This window comes from Manacus vitellinus, unplaced genomic scaffold, assembly GCF_001715985.3.
Source record: "Manacus vitellinus isolate BGI_N305 unplaced genomic scaffold, ASM171598v3 scaffold_3_pilon, whole genome shotgun sequence".
Lineage (NCBI taxonomy): Eukaryota > Metazoa > Chordata > Aves > Passeriformes > Pipridae > Manacus > Manacus vitellinus.
The window spans coordinates 8,461,992-8,481,766 of NW_021940535.1; the positions used below are offsets into that span (position 1 = coordinate 8,461,992).

The window sequence follows — 19,775 nt, forward strand, 5'->3', positions numbered from 1 at the left end:
TCCTTCAAAACTTTGTATTTCTTGCTGGAAGCAGCAATATCCAGAGACTAAGGATGCTGAACCTCTGTTGTGGTTAGCCAGATAAGCTACTCGGTACAGGAATGTATTTTACGTCAGAAGAAAGTCCCAAGTTTGCAGTCTTTACTCATTTTTTCATATATAAAAATATATTTTTCATACCTATTTCTATATAAAAGTACATCTACAACCCCATATAAATGTATGGGTAGCACAGTTGCACACTCAACAGGGATGTTTGCAGTGCCATGCTTGGCAGGACCAAGATTATTTTCTCTCCCTCCCTATGTCTTTCACAGAACACACTCTAAGTTGAATGGAGATCTTCATTTCCAGCCTCAGGACTGCCTAGAGACAGGACTATGTAGCAACTACTACTGCAGCAGATGCACAGAACTGCTCCATGAGACTAAGACCTCTTGTTCTGTGCCTCAGCAGAGCAGGTGAGGTTTTATGGTTTATTCAGTGAAAGAAAAAAAATCCAAACAACTTGGGCTGTATCACAGTACTTCTGTAGCTTATAAACTTTGTACTGGCTACACAGCCACTGTATTGCAAGCTGCACAGGTTCATACATCACTCTTAATTTTATTTTTTTAAATAAAAAAACCCTGGTGCAGTCCAAACTTACCATAAGAAGCCAAAGCACTTAAGAAACAAGTTAAGAGGTGACAGAAGTCTTCCCCAAAAGGGCACTGCTTCATTTCAGAAGAGAACTCTGAACACATGCTCTAAATTTTCATTCAAATACAAATGCAATATAATAAACTACCTATGTTGCCCAGAGAACTTGGGGATGCCCCATCCCTGGAAGTGTTCGAGGTCAGGTTGGATGGGCATTTGAGCAGCCTGCACCAGTGGAAGATGTCCCTGTCTATGATGGGGGGGCTGAAACTAGATGATCTTTAAGAACCCTTCCAACCCACACCATTCCACGATTCTATGATGAATACAAAAGATCTAACAAGAGCTTACATAAGTTTCTGATCATCCTGAATGTGTGTGCATGCGAGGTTGGAGAATAGCAGTGGGGAGAATGAAGACAAGTATAGCGAAAACAAGTTTCCTGATAAATCTCTATTTCAGAGAACATGGGAATGCTAAAGCACTAGCATACCCACACAGTTCACCCTGAGTTTTGATGAGTCCAAACAGCAATTCAGAATCTCCAGCTTCTGTCCTAGACAGTAACTCTTGTCTGGGTATTACATTACTCAATTTACTGAATTAAACTGAAACCTAAGGGGCAGATGCAGGCAGTGTACATCCTCTGTGATGTAATAAAGATCAGATTTTGCAGTTCTGTTTACTTGAAAGGGAAAGTGATCTCCACCTACTGATAATCAGTAAGTGATAATCTCTGGCAAGAGATAGGCAGTACATATGAAATGAGTTATAAGGAGGCCTTTAAGCAGACGACTGAAAATGCCTTCGTTTCTTTGGGAAGCTAGATGAATAAATCACATTTCTGTAAGCATAACTCAGGTAAAATAAAAATGAGCAGAAACAGACTGACAGCAGGGATAACACAAGGGACATCTGAAAAAAAATTAGACATTCTTCATTATTCCATAGGCAGAGACATAAGAAATCCCCATCAACTTTTTAACAACTTACAGGGTGTATTTTAACTATCAACTTCCTAGCTATTGCATTTATCAGAATTGATACAGTTAACCCGAAGAGGCTGCAAATGTGTTGTTACACACCCACCTCACTAGATCCTCCGTAAAAGACAGTGTGAAAAGCAGGACTGCCAGAAGGGGAGCCGGTGGGACACAGCGCGGGGTTTGCCGACGCTTGGTGCCCTCTCCTGGGCATGACAGATACACGTGTTCTGCCAAGTCAGAGCATGACCACGGAAACGGGGTTTTCTACACATTTAAGTAATTCCTCAGACGAATCAAAGATACGGGTCAGTCAAGTCCAGACAGAAGAGAGAAAGTTCAAACGTTTCCCAGGGAAGTATTCAGCTGTTCAAGTCCGTTAAAATTTCTGACGCAGCAGCATGTTACATCACAACATTGTTTATTATGTAACTTTTTACAATACAAACAAAAATACAGAAATGCAGTATATGAATACAGCTAAATGCAAAATGGTGATTTTTTTTCTCGAGGCCATTTTCCCATTTCTAGTAAAATAAAGAAAGACTGCACACAGGTAGAAACAGGTTGGTAGTTAACTCCACAATTTTGCCTAGAAATGACCTATAAATGCGTTTTCCTGCTACTTACCATAAAATGTAAAAAGGGAGTTAAAGGAAAGTTTTACTCACTGGTTCCTACCATATGAAAGAAGCTATATTCTATTTAGGAGGGCCAATATATGGAAAAATATCTAAATTAAATGTTATTACAAAAAATGAAGCAGTAATGAGATCCTTCTGGCTAAAGAAGTTACTAAATGAGAATAGCATATATTTAAAGAATCCAAAACATAAAAGGGTTGTTATAAAAAGCTTAGGTGCACTGTAAGCTTACAACTTCTGTTTTTCCATGTGTCCTTTTAAACAATGGAAGTGTCAAAAATAGGGTCAACTGTGTTAGACTAAATTACATTATTGTATATGCTGCACTGAATGGAATTCATGTATAATAATAATAATAGAGAAGCATTGTTTGCATCATATTATGGCAATTTATCCTCACTAAAAACCGTCTAGAGTCCTGCATTTTTTAATATCCTGTAAACCGTTAAACCACCAGAACATGATTGTACAACAGTAAAATGTTTTCTTCTGCATTAAAATGACACCTGTTGAAAAAAAAAAAGTTAAAAAAGGTACTTAGAGCTGTTATTTTTCCAAGTACACAACACCCTAGACAATTCAAGGCATCTCATTCTCCATCAAAATTAACAAAAATTTGTCATGCTGTTAAATCCATTACTATGGATACAACTGGTGCAAAATTGGTCAAACGGATCCAACAAACACTGATGTCCAGGTTGGCATATTGGCAACTAATACATAACTGGTGGTCAAAATGATGCATTTAAAATATCTTCCCTTTCTTCTTATTCTTTTCCAAGGTTCTAAAATGACATTTAAAAAAAAAAAGTTTGTTAAATAACGCATGCATGTTCTGATTTTTTTAAAATTACTAATAGTCAACTTTTAAAACACGCATTTTATAAAGCTTAATTGGTTGCAACACAACGTATGAACCTTGTTATGTACACAGTCCTTGCACTGTGTGAGTCAAGCAATGCAGTGATCACCAGATTTTCCCTCCCAAGGACTAGAGGAATTAAACATTTTAATTCTCAAAACTTTAATTCTGCATCCCTGAGAAGTCTGATGCAATGTAGCTTTCAAATATAGACTTTTTTTTTTTACATATAGTTGTGTGTGGATAACGTTTTTGCAGATTAAAATCTGCTTTAGAAGCTAATAATCTTCCCAATACTGCTGATATATGCTCCTTTGTAGCTAAAAGCAGCTCATGATTTTTCTTGGCTTTTAAGTGACACTTCCGCAGTGGTCAATGGCCATGGACCATTATTATCTCAGAAACTGCCTTTTAGCAGAAAGCTACAGAACTTTTACTTTCAACTGCAGGACAAGACTCCAATTTACCTGGAAGAATTCTGTTGTTCCAAAATACGTTGTTGAGCTTCCCAGTTTGCTTTCTCGTCCTCAAACTGGCGACGCTTTTCCTCTAATTCTTTGTGTTGTGCCTCCAAATTCTTTTTCATTTGTTCATGGCGTCGCTGCAGCTATAGGAAGCAATGAACAGAGTCATTAGGTGCAGCAAACACTGTGACTTTTGGAGCTGCAATAACAAAGATCGGCAACTATACTTATAAATGCAAGAAAATGCAGTATATTTTTTCTTCAGAGAAAGTGACTCAGACTAAAAACTCTAAGGTCATAGGTACTGCCAATAACAGAAACCAAAAGAGTGTTAATCCCGTAGCTTCATTTTATAGTTAACAGAAAATACCCCAAAACATATTTCCTTTTCTACATTTTTTTTTACAGGCTTTATACTCAGCAGTGTCTATTACCTAATTTTCTACATTTAGATAAATACAACAGAAGTTTATGAAGCCATGAATAGTGAAGGAAAAAAAAAGGAATGAATTGCATGGACATTTAAAAATTGGTATCACAGGATACACTCAGTCAAAAAGTCATGAGATAGTACATGAAAACCAGAAATATTTTTGTTTGTTTTTCATATAACAAGGAGAGTGTGGAGGCCAGAAGTATAAATAGGTTCAGAAAGATTTGAGACAGAAATTGAGGAAGGATAAATCCAGTTACTACAAAAACCATGACCCAGATAAAATATCTAGCTTTAAAATCCTTAAATTGCTGACTGGTGTATCTTAGCATTTATATCCTTATCTATTTAGTTCTCAAAAAAAAAAGGAGAAAAAAAAATTAGATTGATTTTTTTCCCCTCTGATCCAGTATGCCTTGGCTCCTTACAGTACCTAGGCTGCCAAGCATTTCAACTACTCTTCCAAGTTTCCTCACTTTTCCTCAAATTTAGAGCCAAACTTTCTTTAGGAACTTCAGCAGTTCTGAACTTCTCTATTAGGATTCTTGTGAGAAGCTGCTTTCTCAAAAATTAGGAAATTAGTTTTGCTTAAACTTCTACTTATAATAGTCCCTTGAAAAGATCTTTCGGGGTCCCTTGAAATCTGTAAAAAAAGCTTCACTGTGAGGACTTCACCTGAAGATGACAGAAATTAAATATCCATTAAATTTGTTCAAATGATAACCAGAACAGTAACAAAAACATAGCCCTGACTCTTCCTTAGCCTAGTAATTCTCATTTAAATAATGCCTTATAAATATCATATCCAATTCCTGAAATGCTTTTGCAATATGCACAGCAAGTGATCATTACTACATTAGCTTATGTAAGCCCTAAAAGTCTCAAGACTTTTTAAAATCACATGGAATAAAATAGTCCCAAAATATTTCAAAGAAAAGGGAGGAGAAGAAGAAGGTAAGAAAGTTAAAGAGTATTTTAACATACTATGACTGTGAAAATAAAAATAGAATGCATGTGAACATTAAAATTGTATTTTAAGTTCAGGTTTACACCATTTCAGCAAAGATAACACGCTGAGAAAGAAAAATTGTGTTGTTTGTCTTTACCCATAAAATCCAACTATGGAATGAATTATTATGTTGGAAAGTCTTGGTAAAATGTGCTATCTCTACACTTGTACAGCCTCACGCATATTGGGGTTTAAGACATTTTGATTACCTCAGCTTCAGAGTCCTTCAGTTTCTGAACTTTTTCTTTGACTTTCATCTCAAACACCTGCTCCATTTCCATTTCCATTTTTTTCATTTTGGCTACATGCTCCCTCCTTTCCTCCTCCATCTGTGCCAATGGGCTCCTGCCATAAATCCAGAAGAAGGAGTTAGTGAATAAGAACTTTTTTCCCTGTCTGTTACATTAGGGTATCTGGAAAAAGCAAGATAAAAATGCTGAAGCATTAACATAAATACGTCGGTGTAGGCACTGCTAGTTTAAATTCAATTTGCATTATTATTTTAACTGTTTAATTAAGCTTTACTCAAAAAGACATCTCATACAGTATCCTTTCCTCCCCCACATTTGATTCACATTACATCTAAGTTAACAGAAACTCTTGACTTTCTATCTGTAGAACCACCTGGTGATGGGAATAGAGGAAATCAATATTACAACAAGAACAACAAAAATTAGCATCTTCCAAGTGATCTTCAGGCGTCTTGTTCTTTCCCATTCAAATATATACAAAAATTAATGGACATAATAAAAAATTTAAGAGCACTGCAGACTGAAGTCCCATTTTCTCTCTAAATCTTCACTGTTCCAAGTGAGCCCAAGAGTAAGTTAACATTACAATTATGTTGAATACTGTGGTCATGGTTTTGAAGAGGTATCAGCTTCACGAAAAAGGTTTGGGCAACTGAACATCAGTATTTTACCCAAGTGTTAGTTGGAAGATTTTCCTTTAAAAAGCTACTAATAAACTTTATGTATAAAAATAATGTACATTATTTTTAATTTTTCCATACACTTCATGGTAACTACTTTCTGGATTCTACTGAATTTTGAAAGCTGTATAAGCCTGCTATCCATGTTATGGTGATATGGGTTTTAAATAGCAAGTTTCACATTAAGTACTGAATAAAACAGGATGATTATGATCTAGTGATGATTGCTACATAGAGTCTTGTAAGACTATGCTGTTCAACAAAGAGCAATCAAAACAAATCACTGGCCTCTTGTTTCAGTTTTGAGTATGTACAGCTTAAAATGGCAAAGTTTTAACCACTGTGTTGGTAAAAACGAAGAACTGAATATATTTAGAACTGTTACAATCAAACAGCAGACGATATCTACTGTAATGTATGCAAAAGTCAGTCAGACCAGCAAATTGTAAATGGAGGTAGCAAGCCTAAGCCCTATTAAAAATAAGATTTTTGTTTTCATTTCTTAAAAAAACCCAACAAACCAACAAAACAAACAAAAAAAGCCCTGTTCTGATTCAAATCGTGGAGAAAAGGCATTTTAAAGGGAGAAAAGTTTTGACTAATTTCCAATGAGGATTGAAACATAATTAGCAATATCTTTTTTGATTCAGAATTTGCGACTCATTCTTAAAGGAATGGAAGTTTCATATCAAGCATAGCCAAGATTTAGTCTGACTATTATTGGCTCATTTCATCCTTTCTGCTCACCCATTTTCACCAACTAGCCATACAGTGAAAGTAAGCAATGCCATATCAAGTCGAGCCCATACAATTTCTTTCTCAAACATCAGTATTTTAAAGTTAAAAATTGGTGGGGGTGAGGAGGATGAAAATGGCATTTCCATTAAAAAAATAAAATTAGACAGAATCTGAACTAATATTTGCGAAGCCTGGACTTATGAGTTAGATGCTGTACAATGTACAGCACTGAATTAGTCTGATCCTCAGACTAATTTTTACTTGAGTCCTTCAAAAGGCCAGTGCTAGCAATCTTTTCCAGGAAAAAATTAATGGTTATACACAGGTGAAGTAGAATAATACAGAAAAATAATAAGGAAGTGAAGGAAGAGGTAAATAGCAGTACTTGTGGAAGCTAAGCAGCTGTCAAAACAAGACTATTTTCCTCTTGTTATCTTTTAGAAGTGTAAAGTTCTCAAATGTATCTGCTCTTCAAAAATTAATCTAGGAAGTAGACTGAATACTGAGGAATCATTGGTGCAGTCTTGACTTGAAAGGGGAGCAGAACTGTCCTTTGGTTTACAACTTAATCTAATGGGGATGTCACACAAGTTGTATTTGAGAAGGCAGTAAAAAAAAAATCAGACTGCACAGAAAATTTGATGAACTAACAAGCAAGCATTTACAGCTGAGAGCTTTACAACACAGTCACAACTGTTTTTATTAGGTCCAATGTATGTGACATGGGTAGAAGCATATCACCCTGTATTTCAGGAAAAAAATTATACAAGGGACTTAAACAAAACAAACCAACAAACAAACAAACAAAAACACCAAAAAAAAAAAAGAGCTGAAGCAAAAAAACCCAAACAAACCACTAAACAAAGATGTAAAACATTGAATTGATTTAGGACGATGTGTGCTAAAACAGCCCTCTAAGTTATTCTTCAAAAGATAAAAATTATTCTAGATATGCCCCAAGTGGAACCTCTGCAAGCCAGTAATAAGATAAAATCACAGTCAGAAAAGATTTAAGTTACTAAATCCCCAATTCAATAAAAAGTTGTAAATTTACAGATAAAGATGAAAATTCCACTAATTCTATATAAAAATGATGGAACTATGGATAGAAACTGGTGGAATTACACAATTTATGCACTTCTACTGATTTTTGAAATTTGACCAAATTTGTCTTGAGTCTTAGCCAGAAAGTTTCTAAAGAGGATGGGTTTTTACAGAGATATTTGCCACTGAAAGTATTTATAAATTCCTAAAGTTTACAATAGCAGAGCTTTAGAAAAAAAAAAAAAACAAACCAACTGCTAGGGGAAAAAAAACAATGCCAAGAGCGGGATAACAGGAAACTGTTTTAAATTTGAAACATTAAACAGTTAAATCCTTTTTGTGTTTATAGAATTTTTGTCTTTACGTTGTTTGGAAAAATTTAAATGACCACTTACATGCCTTCAACTGTGTCAAATCTAAAAAACAAAAAATACAGAGGCTTAGCTTAGCATGCTTAAATAAAACCACAAAAACAAAAAGCAATAATTAAAAAAGTAAATTCATTAATAATAGATTCCTAAAGCTAATTATGTGCTCCCCAGAAAGCAAATTTTTCATACTAAAAGGAAAGACTGTTAGTTAAAGCTTGCTACATTTATTTAAAGTTCAGTCAGTTAACCACTACACCATGTCAATATTAACACAGGTTTGATGTGCAGATGCTTTCAGAATTAGTTTCCTCAAAATATCTATGTTTTTAGAGTGATTTTAAATATTTTAGTGACACGAACAACCACTTGCTCTACACAAGTTTTCGGAAACCAATGCCATCTCGAGGCTTATCTCTTCATTTAGAATTTGTCAGCTAGCAGAGGCCACTGTATTGAGCCCCCGGGAATGTTCTGGTGCAGCAGGAAGAGCACTTGGATCGCACGGCCAGCAGAGGTCTCAGCGGCGGCTCGGGCCGGCTCGGCTGCAGAGTCACCTCCCCGGGGCACCGGGATGCTTCCCCAGCGTGCCTCGGCTCAGCGCAGCACTGATGCCGCGGGAGGGGAAAAAAGGGCTGAAAAAGCAAGCTCTGATATTAAGTCTCACCATCCTGTGAGATGGGCTTATAACATTGGAACCATTTCACGAAATTCACTAAAAATACAGGCAGAAGGAGCTAGAAGTAGTCTGGGCTTAGCAGTCAGAAGGACCTGAGCATTGTGTATTTGTTACCCTGCATTGAACACATGAGTAGATGGATAAGGCACATCTTTATGATGTACAAAATAAGACTTGACTTTTAAACCCACTGAAGATAGCAGCTTCATACAGCAAACGAAAAAGACTTCTCAAATTACAACTTTTAAATTTCAGACCAAATGCCATTTTCTCACATCACATAGTACGTGTGAAATGACAATTACAACAAAATTTAAAGAGACAAGTTATCCACATATGTGAAGACTACCCCTGACATTTTATTTTATTTTTTTAATTGTTGGGATTATGTTGAAAATTTAAAAAAATCAGACCAAGCCTAAAATACAAAAACCCCTATATAAACATGGAAAATAAATGCTCTGGACTGCTCTTAGGTTAACAAGTTACTTACAGAACAGCAGAGTTTCACCAAACCAAAGGAGACAAATCAGAGATAAAATTATTAACTGTACAGAAAAAAACATGTTTCAATTTATCTACACAGTATTATTAAAACTTGTAGCACATACTTCTATCTGTTTTCACGTGTGCATTTTTGTTCAAAGAAATATGTTAACAGCTGCATGAAAAACTAAGATCTATTAAGATCATAAAAATACAGCTGTTTTAAAGGTACAAAAGGTCAATTCAGAACAGCTGCCAGCAGGAGAAACCTTTGGAAAACTACAAGCACCACTGCATGTACATCTCCTCTTATGCCTACCCTCCCAGTTTCCAATAAACAGCTGCTTAGGAATTTCCAGAGCCAGAGGTTAGTTATATCTGTGTTTAACCATATGCTTGTAATACCACCAGACAGCATCAGAGCATGTCTCCATTCTCACACAGAGATACAGGATCTGTCTCCCATGAAACAATCAGATTCCCAGAAGACAAGTCAAATATTGCCCCATTTTGAGACACAGACACTTTCAAAAGGCAAGCAGGCAAGCGTAAAATTCCTGAGGGGAGGCACAGATAAACTGTTAATATCTGTTCATCCCCCTGAATTTTCAGGGGGTGCATGGTTAGTAGGAAAATTCCTTCTATTCAGCTTCAACTATTCTAGATTGAAATCCACAAAAAACATTGAAGCCAAAAAAAGCATGTTAAAGCTTAAAAAAATTGCTGCAACTCAACATATGGATAATGTAACAAGACAAGAATAGCATCAGCTGACTCATACCCAGTACATGCATTCAAGAATTTTATGTATTTACTTATTAAGTCATCCTATGTTTCAGGAAACAAACTCTAGAAAAAGGTTCAAAATATTCCTTACAGATTTAAAAGAGGTTTTATGATCTTTCAGATGGTTGAATCAAACAAACAGCAAAAACTCGCTTGGAAAAAACCCCAAACCCAAAAATTGATAGCAAAGAGCACCAGTTGTATTTATTCATCTCTGAGCTGCACTGCTGCAATGCTCTGAGCAACAAATTTCTAAAGGAGAAAATTGTTCCAGAAAGCATGGTCCCCTGGAAATACTCAGGTGGGACAGCACAGTGATCTGAGGTGGCAGGAGATGCAAGGTAAGCATGCTTCAGAAACACAGTAATTCTAGATCCTCTTTGTGCATATTCTGCCTCAAAAGGAAGTATCAGCAATGCTATCAGCAACTGACTGGGGCAGGGGGACTGAAGATTGCAAAAAGAGTTTTGCAACCTACTCGCAGATGGATTTTTGTATAAAATAACATCTTGCTATGTCTGCAATACAGGAATAAAAAATAATTTTAAAATTTTTAAGAATGCAGAATAACCAGTCCTTATTTCAATGCCAGACTGAGTATGTAGATGCAGACTAACAGCAATCTAAGCAGGCACACAACAAAAAACGGTGAAAGTGTTGTCACCAAAATTCAGATTTTTAAAAGTCTAAGGAAAACATTAAGATTTTGAAAGGTATATAAAACCCCCCCAGTATTAAAACACACACACACACACAAAAATCTAAACAACTTCCTTTGATAACCCGAATGACAATGGGAAAAAAAAAAGGTTTCACTTTTCAGTACAGTAATAGCAAATCACAGTACAGTAAAAAGCATAGTAATAGCAAGTTAGAGTCCTGAAGAAAATAGAGAATTTTCTGTTCTGCACTACTGTTACTACATTATCACCTGATATACTTGCTCTGTGTACTCAGAAGCCTTGAGATATGAGTGAGGGATAATAGGATGGCAAAAAACATGACAGTAAGAAGTAGTAACCACAGTGTTATGGATACACATATTTGCAAAGTAGTCTTTTTAAGACTTGATAAACTTTACCTAAATTCAAGTACACTTCTGAAGAGTTGATATAACTGACAGAAACTATTACATTTTTTGTCAGTGCTGAGCAGGGAAGTCTCGTGTAGGCTCACACTAGATGAAACTAAATCATGTTCACTTAAACCATTCCCTCACAGCCACATTCAAAGCATTAAGATGGTGTAAAATAGACACTTTAGTGAAAAATGGCTTTGTAGCTGCCATATGAATGGAAATAGCAGATATTGCCATTTAATTTCAGGAATCTTCCTCAGGAAGAACAGCTGTAATTTTGCATAGCATTAGCTGAAAAGAATAGTACCCTATATTTTGATTGAGAAATTTGTACTTAAATATAGTACAAAAGGTAAGAATATCACTAATTATTAATTATTTAACAACTAATTACTTTGATGCAATTAGTGCATGCAGAGCAGGTAAAATACTTAAGAATGTAGCTGTTCTTAAACAGCAGTATGCAATGTAGAATACAGTAGAGCCCACTTCTAAATCTTCCAATAACTTCATTAGGTTGGCAAATAACTTGCTGTCAGAGGTAATTAAAATGACAAGAGTTAAAAAAAAAGCTCCAAAATGCTGCACTGTAACTCTTCTCACAAAAGATGATGCTGCAAGAACTTCCCTGACATGATAAGCAGCCATATAAGTAGCCAGAGCAGCATTTCAAAGATGACAGTAGCAGGTCTGGATTTTCAAAGTTTCCAAACAAATATTAACCCATTCTTCTCAAAGACATCCCTAACAAAGAGTATGGATAATTCATGCAAAAAACCCAATAATCCCAAAAATAGCATATAAACCAAAATAGAAACACTAATGCACAAGAACTTTGCAGTAAGTACCAGTGAAATAAAACTGCAAGAGTAAATGTAAGGATTCTGTTCAGAACTGAATCTAACTAAAAGCCAGTATTTAACATGTTCAGTTAAACTAGCATAAACCTTAGTGAAATAGAAAAAAAAAACCCGATTGTAAATAAACAAGAGGCCTACAGCGTTCACACACAGCAAAGAAGCAACTGACTGGAGGCTATTTACAAACAAAACCACCACCACCTCTCCCCAAAAACCCCAAAACCAAAAATCACACCACGTGTTCACAAAAGCAAACAACCAAAAAAGCAGAGTAAAAATATTAAAGTGCAATACAACCTTAACAGGAACTTACTTTGTTAGCTGCCCTTTATTTTTGTTGTTGTCAACACCGTTGTATGTAACAGCTGCCAGTTTTCTGCTTCTGTAGTTCTCATAATGTACATTGTTAGTGACATCCTTCAGGTCCTGCATATGAGTTCTGTCAATAAGGGTAATTTATCAGATTAGTGCACTAATACAAAATACTATCTGAAAAATCAGTCCATGTTCATTTTGGAGACTGACTTAATTAAATTACATCCCTCCATTAAAGTCCCATTCCACACAATGTTGTCATTCCAACAATCAAATTAGAGCTGTCAGGACAGATGTGAAAACTGTGTATTACTACTGTAGCGGGTGAGAAAAAGCATGTCAGGCAAACGACAAGCCAAAACTTCCTAGTTGCTATCTTTAAAGTTTACAAAAGCTAAACGTAAAGTTAAAGACTGATTTACAAGCATGAGCTTCCTTTCATGATTTTCCATTGTCAGCCTGGAGAAAATAAAAACTTAATAATCAAACTCAGAGTTGTTGCAGCAGATGTCACCTAGTGAACTGGTGTGAGTATAGGACTTGGCACCTAACACAGTGAAGCACAGGCAGCCTTGCTGTAGACAACTGCAGCACTGCAAATATTTTGAAAAATGCCTACAAGTAAGTACACATCACTACAACTAAGCACACATCAGCACTAACAGACAACTCAGTTTCCTATAGCTTATCACAGTTTTCAAGAACAAGCAATCACGAAGTAAAGAGAACTATTACAAAAAAAAAAAGTCCTTACCAACACTACTGCTTGCAAATATGTCGATAAACAAGGTATCATAAAGTGTAAGATACTGTTTACAATTAAAAATACAGGGATTAACATGAACTCAGTATCTCAAATCCTTTTTTCTCCAATATATGACTTCCCAAGCTCTCAGACATACCAGACAGTGTTAATGTTACCTGTAAGTTCCTTACCTTATCAACATGTTCCTCAGAATTGTGAAGTCACAGTGTTCACCATTTTCAACTGCAAAAAAAAGTAAACTTTTGTTGAGATGCCAACCAAAATATGTGCCTTATAGAGGTAAGATGTCATCCATCTACATTCATTCCAACAATAGATTACTTCCAGCCTTTCCTTACTGAAAAAACGTGTTAACAGTATCTTACTAGCAGAGTTCCTATGCTCCCCTGAGCCACACTGACAAACTGTACTCTGAGTCAGTACAGCAGAATAAGCTACCACAACAGAAACATAGTTTTGTCAGTTTAACTTTTTGATCCTTTGGAGGCCCTGCCAGCACAGTTGTCTAAGGATCAGACACTAACTGTAGACCCCAGTCTAGATCCAGCTATATCCAAAACCCTTTAAAAGACAGACTTAATGCAATCTATTTCCCCCTTCCCCACTAAATGAGTTGTAGAAGTCTTCATTTTAATTTTTATGTGGATTTAGTTCTTCATTAACTAAGGAAAGGAAGGTTGTGTATTTAATTTGATGCACCTACCCACACATCAAGAGAGAATGGGCAGCTGTCATTAGATTCCACCTATTCCACTGTGCCTATCACCCTAGTAATGTAGAAGAGGCTGATTCTGAGTGGCATTTCCTTGATAGATAATGAAATGACACTGGGGAAAAATGTGCACCCCCAGAACTCTCTGGTGTGCAGACAGAGAAGGCAACATAGAAAAGCGCACACAAAAGAAAGGCAGGTTTCCAACATGTCCCTGAAGTAAAGACATACATTTTCGTGGGAAGGAAGGGAAAAAACAGGAAGAAGGAATTCAAATAGCCCAAGTAAGTTCAGTGAATCCCACAGAAAAGTGCAGAACATAGACTCTGTGTGTGTTTGTCTTGTATCTGCACTCCTGCATTATTTCATTCCATGGTTTTACAGACTGGTAAATTCCACTCAGATAGTAAATGAAGTCATACTTCCAAAAAAGCATCATTTCTGAGTATTCTGTCCTTGGCTAACAGACTGAAAGCCACTTAAAGAGGTTGCTTTTAGTTAGGCTAGCTCTTCCCGTCCCAAAGTTGTACAATCATGAACATGAAGCCTTTAACAGATTTGTTTTAAAATAAAGAAAAGCAGCACCATTTTGTACATCTCCAAATGCCAACGCAAGAGCTTTAAATAAAGCTTGATCCTCTCTGGTGCAGCTGGTTTTTACTTTCTGCCAAACCTCATTTCCTGCCAGACATGCACTTCAAAGTGTTACAGCATTTCTCTTTAAAGTATTGGTCCATACACTGCTTGTTGGTTGGGGCTTTTTTTGTCTATTTTACACTGCATCCAATTTATAGTCCATTGCCCTTGGAAGGCAGAAATAATGAGGAAAAGAAAAATATTCTCTTTATCCAACACATGCACATCACAAGGAAAAAATTCAATGATCATGGAGAAGCAGTTTAATAGTGACTGTCTCACTGCAGAGCATGGTGCAAGTCTTGCCATTTGAAATATGTGAATGGCATTAAAGCACAAGAAATGGTTACCAGAAGAACATGCAGTTATCTTCAAGTCTCTATAGCAATAGAAAGTAAGTTCTAAATAAATTTAAAAAAAAAAAGGTATTCTATTCATTACCAGGGACCTTCCCCAGCAATTAAGACTCAGATGTTTTAGGAAAAAACCAAATTCTTCCAGAAACTTTAAACTGAACTTATGAGAAAGGAGTTGGTCAAATTAATATTTATAATGTGTATCCTCTAGAAAGAAAAATCTAAGGAATACACATATTTTATATGAAAAAAATTAACACGAGAAAGCTAGAAAACAGTTGTAATTTAAGTCATATCATTACCTGCTGTAAGTCACTACAGGTTTTATAACTACTCACTGAGGCTTCAACAGGTATCTGCTTGCAAAGTTATGTATTGCTGAAACCTTTACTTTGTTCCAGTATTATAAGAATAACAAAATGGTATATTCAGTAAATTTCCAGATCAAATAACATTCAAATTAAGCATTTCAAACATTTCAAATATAGACTAATGGCTAATAAATTTTAAATGGATTAAAAAAAAAAAATCACAAGAAAGCCTTACCTTCTGCAACACCCCATGGGTACTGCCTTCCTCTAACTCTCTTGCCATTGACTTCAATGATCGTATTACTACCTACCACAGCAAGAGGTAAACGGTCCTACAAGATAAAGTATGACTTTTACTGCCAAAAGATACTGAAAGCATGCCCATGTGTAAATTTGACATAAGCTGGCTTGGGGCTATAACACTGCTGTGCAGCTAACCCCAAGTGTAAGAATAGTGATGTTTACTGACCTCTGCCTAGTTTAATGACTTATATATACACACACACCCTTCTAAATTCCTTATACTGTTGTATTCTGTAAATCTGGTTAAGAAACAGACATTAACGTTACTTAGTAAGCTAAGCAACAGGCAAACCATTTCCTATTTACTTAATCGCACAGTTAATTATTTACCAATTCACATTCCCACTGGCTACAAGGACTGTTACTTTGGCTGGATCTTATATCCAGTTTTCAAAGGTTTGGCAAAGAACTACTTCAAGTTCTTGTTTTCAGTTGAACCGAGAATGCCTCCAGTGTATCAAGCAACAAAGGAGCCAAGAGCAGCTTCAAGTGGCTGAAAGGAACAGAGTACAAAGCTAAGTATTTCAGACTTTTGTCTTTGCTTTTATTCTGCTCTTCTCCTCTAGGCTTAGTCCCAGGACATCTTCCATTTGTGATATTTGTGTTTATCTATCCTAGGTGATTCCCACAGTAACCAAAAAACTTAAAAGCTCTTGCAGGTTGTTAAAACTACTGAACAAACAGAAGCAAGGCTCAAGAAACATGTACAACATGGACTCCGACATAAAAGAACAAACCAAAAACATGAGTAAACTAAGAAGAAGCCTTTCAACAGCCTGACAGTCCTTTTGATTTTCTTTAGTCATTAATCTCCATTAAGGTTTCAGTATATCAATCAGCCAGACAACTATCAGCTGCAATGCACATACTCTATGCCACTGCACACCTCTGTCTGAAAGACAACCCTGGCCTCCTTCAAAGCTCAGAACCAAAAACAAGTGGTAGGTAGATAAAAGTCAAATAGTCATGAAATTAAAAAAGTGATCTTTTAGAGTTCATTAAATGAGCTCTCATTCTGAATTTTAGCCAAAGGACTTAGATGACTTAAGAGTGTCATTCATTGCCCCTGCCGAGGAACAGTGACACTTAGGACAGCTTTGCATTTGATTTCTATCTCCTACACATACTGGTGGGCTCTTCATTAATGACAGAATGCTTTTCACACTCAACCCCCCTTGCCACTCCATAAGCAGTTTTTCAAAAGAAAATTAATTTACCTTTATCTTTTTAACAATTTTGTTTTCTTCTTCATCATCTGTTTCTGGAAATTCATATATTTTAATTTTGTGTTCTTGGATTTCTTTCATTATCTAAAAAGAAAAGTGTTATCTGTTTGAGAAATTCATACTCTGTAGTAACTCAATGTTTCTTGCTGCAATCCGATTCTCCCTCCTTATGTCTGATATGTAAGATCCTTGTTAATTCATATTAAGATGACTAAGTTACATTACAAAACTTGCACATGTTTAACACCACCAGGTGACCCCAATGGGTTATTAGTATGACCATCTCTTCTTAAGCCAGGGGGAAGACAGGATCAGAGTCAGTGCCTCACAGCTAACAGAATATTATCCACCAATAAAAAGACAGCAAAAATTAATACCAGTTTTCTATGATGGGACAAACAACAGATTTACCCTAATGGAAATCCTACCTGAATGTGCAAAAACTAATACAACCCTACTTAAGTTCTCAGACTAGTTTCGCAATTGAGTCCCTTCATAATATAAAATATTTGAATAGATAACTGCAGGCATATTTCACCCCTTTAAGTTCCCACAATAGCTACTCCTGTCACTCCTTTCCTGTTTCTAACACACCTGAGCATCAGTTGCTTGAAGCAGGATCACCTGCCTATTTTAATAGAGCTTATGACTGATGGACTGACTCTAGCAGTTAGTTGTGTTGAAAAACATTTGCAAGCATTAACAAAAATTTAATAAAAACTGACAGCGTCCTCAAAAAAGTGACCATACTGTTTTGCTGCTTCATTTGTCTGAAGGGTATTTTTAAAAACAAGATGATTAGTTTTCCAGAATTTTAGAATGGAAAAACATCAGACCATTTAGTTGACAGCTGCACTGCAAAGCCCTGGGGAATATTTCTGGTTCATGAGTTTGCAGTCTTATAAGAACATAAGTATCCAATTCATGCAAGGACTTATTTTCAAAGTTTGATTTGGGAAGTCTCCCCTATTTAACCTCAACTTATGATAAAACTGCTTACATATTTAGAAATATTCTGTGTTCTACCATTTTTTCCTTTCATTTTGTCCTCTGATTTTTAATCTTAAATCAAGAGTTTTGCACACAACACCTCTTAATGACATCTTTTCAGAACCTGTGTTTTAAACTGGGACTGGACAGAGTTCAATAAAACAAACTTCCTGTCTTGTCTTGTCCTGCTCTGGGTCCTCCTCATCCTCTTCATACAATACTAAAAAGCTTAAATCTACTTCTACTCTGATCATGTAGCTGAAAATAAAACATAAGCCACTTGCAGACACTGATGCCAAATACATTCTACAAATACAGAGACACTACATCAGTTGTATCAATGTTACAATTATCTCACCATCTTTAAAATGCATTACCACAGCCCAAGACTGAGTAGGTATACTGATTCTCATCTAATACCTGAGGTCTCTTTAATAAATACAGCGCATCAACATGAAAGTGAATACCACAACACAATCAATAATACTCTCATACTCTTAAATACATTTTTTTTAACACACAACTTCTGTTAGGTACCTAACTCTTGAAAGCTCCTTTCCTTCCTTACTGATTTTTATCTCAGCAGTGAATTATTTCACTTGCCAAGAAACATACTATACTTGAAACCTCTTGCCCTGAGGACAAAAACAAGATTATTTCACCAAGAATTATAATTAAATCTAGAGATATAAATTACTTGGCTTTGCTGTCTCAAGTCATTGCTTCAGGGTTTAAACTTTTCATGTAGGTTACATCTCACCATTTCCATAGGGATCAACTTAATAAATTATCCTGTGTTGTAAATATTAATTTTTCAACTCACCTGTTTTTTAAACTGTTGGCATTCCTCAGGTGTAAGTGTGTCTGCTTTGGCAATAAGTGGAATGATATTCACTTTTTCATGCAGGCGCTTCATAAACTCTATATCCAAAGGCTTAAGTCTGAAAAACAGCATTAGAGCTTTGCAATTTTTTATTAATTAAACAAGAATGTACAAATGATGAGATTTGTCCTGACAACTATTCTTGAAACACTGATTTATGAGTGACTGATGACTAAATGGAAGTCAAAAGGCTACCTGCAACTACTACAGGAAATCCCCTAAATTGTATCATACCAGAGGAATAAGTCATATGTTAATACTACTAGTAGTCACGAGACTTCTGCTAGCTGAAATTACACTCATTTAAGCAGGTGATAAGACCTCTCCTATGAAAGTAGTAAAGTTCATGTCATTAGTCAGAAAATAATCCCATTTAAAGCCTGACTGATAAGAGTTTACAGCTGTGAATTATGCTCTGAAAGTCATGTTTATTATGGTGTTTCCTCTTGAGAGTGGGCTGGGAGATTTATTTTTTTTTTTTTAGACCTTAGATTGCTGAAGATAATAACTTCTGTGGCCTGTGCACAAATGAAGTAGAAATATCTCATCTCTAAATTGTTATGTAAAACAGAAAGACAATTATTAAGGTGGATGACAATAACATAAAAACTAAAACAACCATCGTATGGGTGTTGAGCAGGTGCGTGACAGTATGTTCACCATCCACGTGAATCAAAGTGGTCAATATTTCCTGCTTGCTGAAGTAAAACCAGAGAGTTTTTGACACATTAATACTTCAAAATTATAGCAAGTTTAGTCAGGCTTAAAGGATTCACTTAAAGGATTTAACAAGATTATTTCTCATATAAAATAAATTAGTATTAGGAACATTAAAACCATATTCATTTGGTACTCAAATTTAGCTGCTTCTCCAAACCATATAAAAATGAATAAAGAAAATGTTGAAGAATACATACTTAACTTCATTTTAACATTTTCTACCTGCCACTTAATTTCCCAAGTTCCCAATACATTTCCATTAAATAGTCAATGCTAATGGCATGTCTAGATTATGAGTGCTTTTTTGGTTATCCATTCCCCTTCATATGCTTTCCCACTACTTTCTTCAAAAAAAAAAAAAAGAAAACAATCACAGAATATTCTGAGCTGGAAAAAGCTACCTAGGGCAGCAACACCAGGTTGAAGGGCAGCTGCCAAAGCAGAATCTTTCAAAACAAAAATGCTCACCTCAAGGACTTGAGTTTACAGTGGAGACTGAGCAGTAAGGCTTTACATAAAGATTCCAGAATTGCAGAAAGATGGTGCAATT

The 19,775-nt window shown here is 35.8% G+C and overlaps 1 protein-coding gene across 2 annotated transcripts in view; it reads right to left on the minus strand.

The window, feature by feature from the left end:
* Positions 1-2,027: 2,027 nt before the first annotated feature.
* Positions 2,028-19,775, minus strand: part of SEPTIN7 (septin 7) — a 63,411-nt gene continuing 45,663 nt past the window's right edge. Inside the window, exons 6-14 of one of the 2 annotated variants that reach the window (XM_018075484.2) lie at positions 18,446-18,563; positions 16,624-16,716; positions 15,339-15,435; positions 13,259-13,310; positions 12,321-12,446; positions 8,146-8,166; positions 5,247-5,382; positions 3,599-3,738; positions 2,030-3,054 (exon numbers count right to left, since the gene is read on the minus strand). In XM_018075484.2, coding sequence (XP_017930973.1) covers positions 3,015-3,054; positions 3,599-3,738; positions 5,247-5,382; positions 8,146-8,166; positions 12,321-12,446; positions 13,259-13,310; positions 15,339-15,435; positions 16,624-16,716; positions 18,446-18,563 — 823 coding nt within the window. In that variant the 3' untranslated portion in view covers positions 2,030-3,014. Of the gene's footprint in view, positions 3,055-3,598; positions 3,739-5,246; positions 5,383-8,145; positions 8,167-12,320; positions 12,447-13,258; positions 13,311-15,338; positions 15,436-16,623; positions 16,717-18,445; positions 18,564-19,775 lie in introns of both variants that reach the window. The other variant, XM_018075485.3, reaches the window with a different exon arrangement.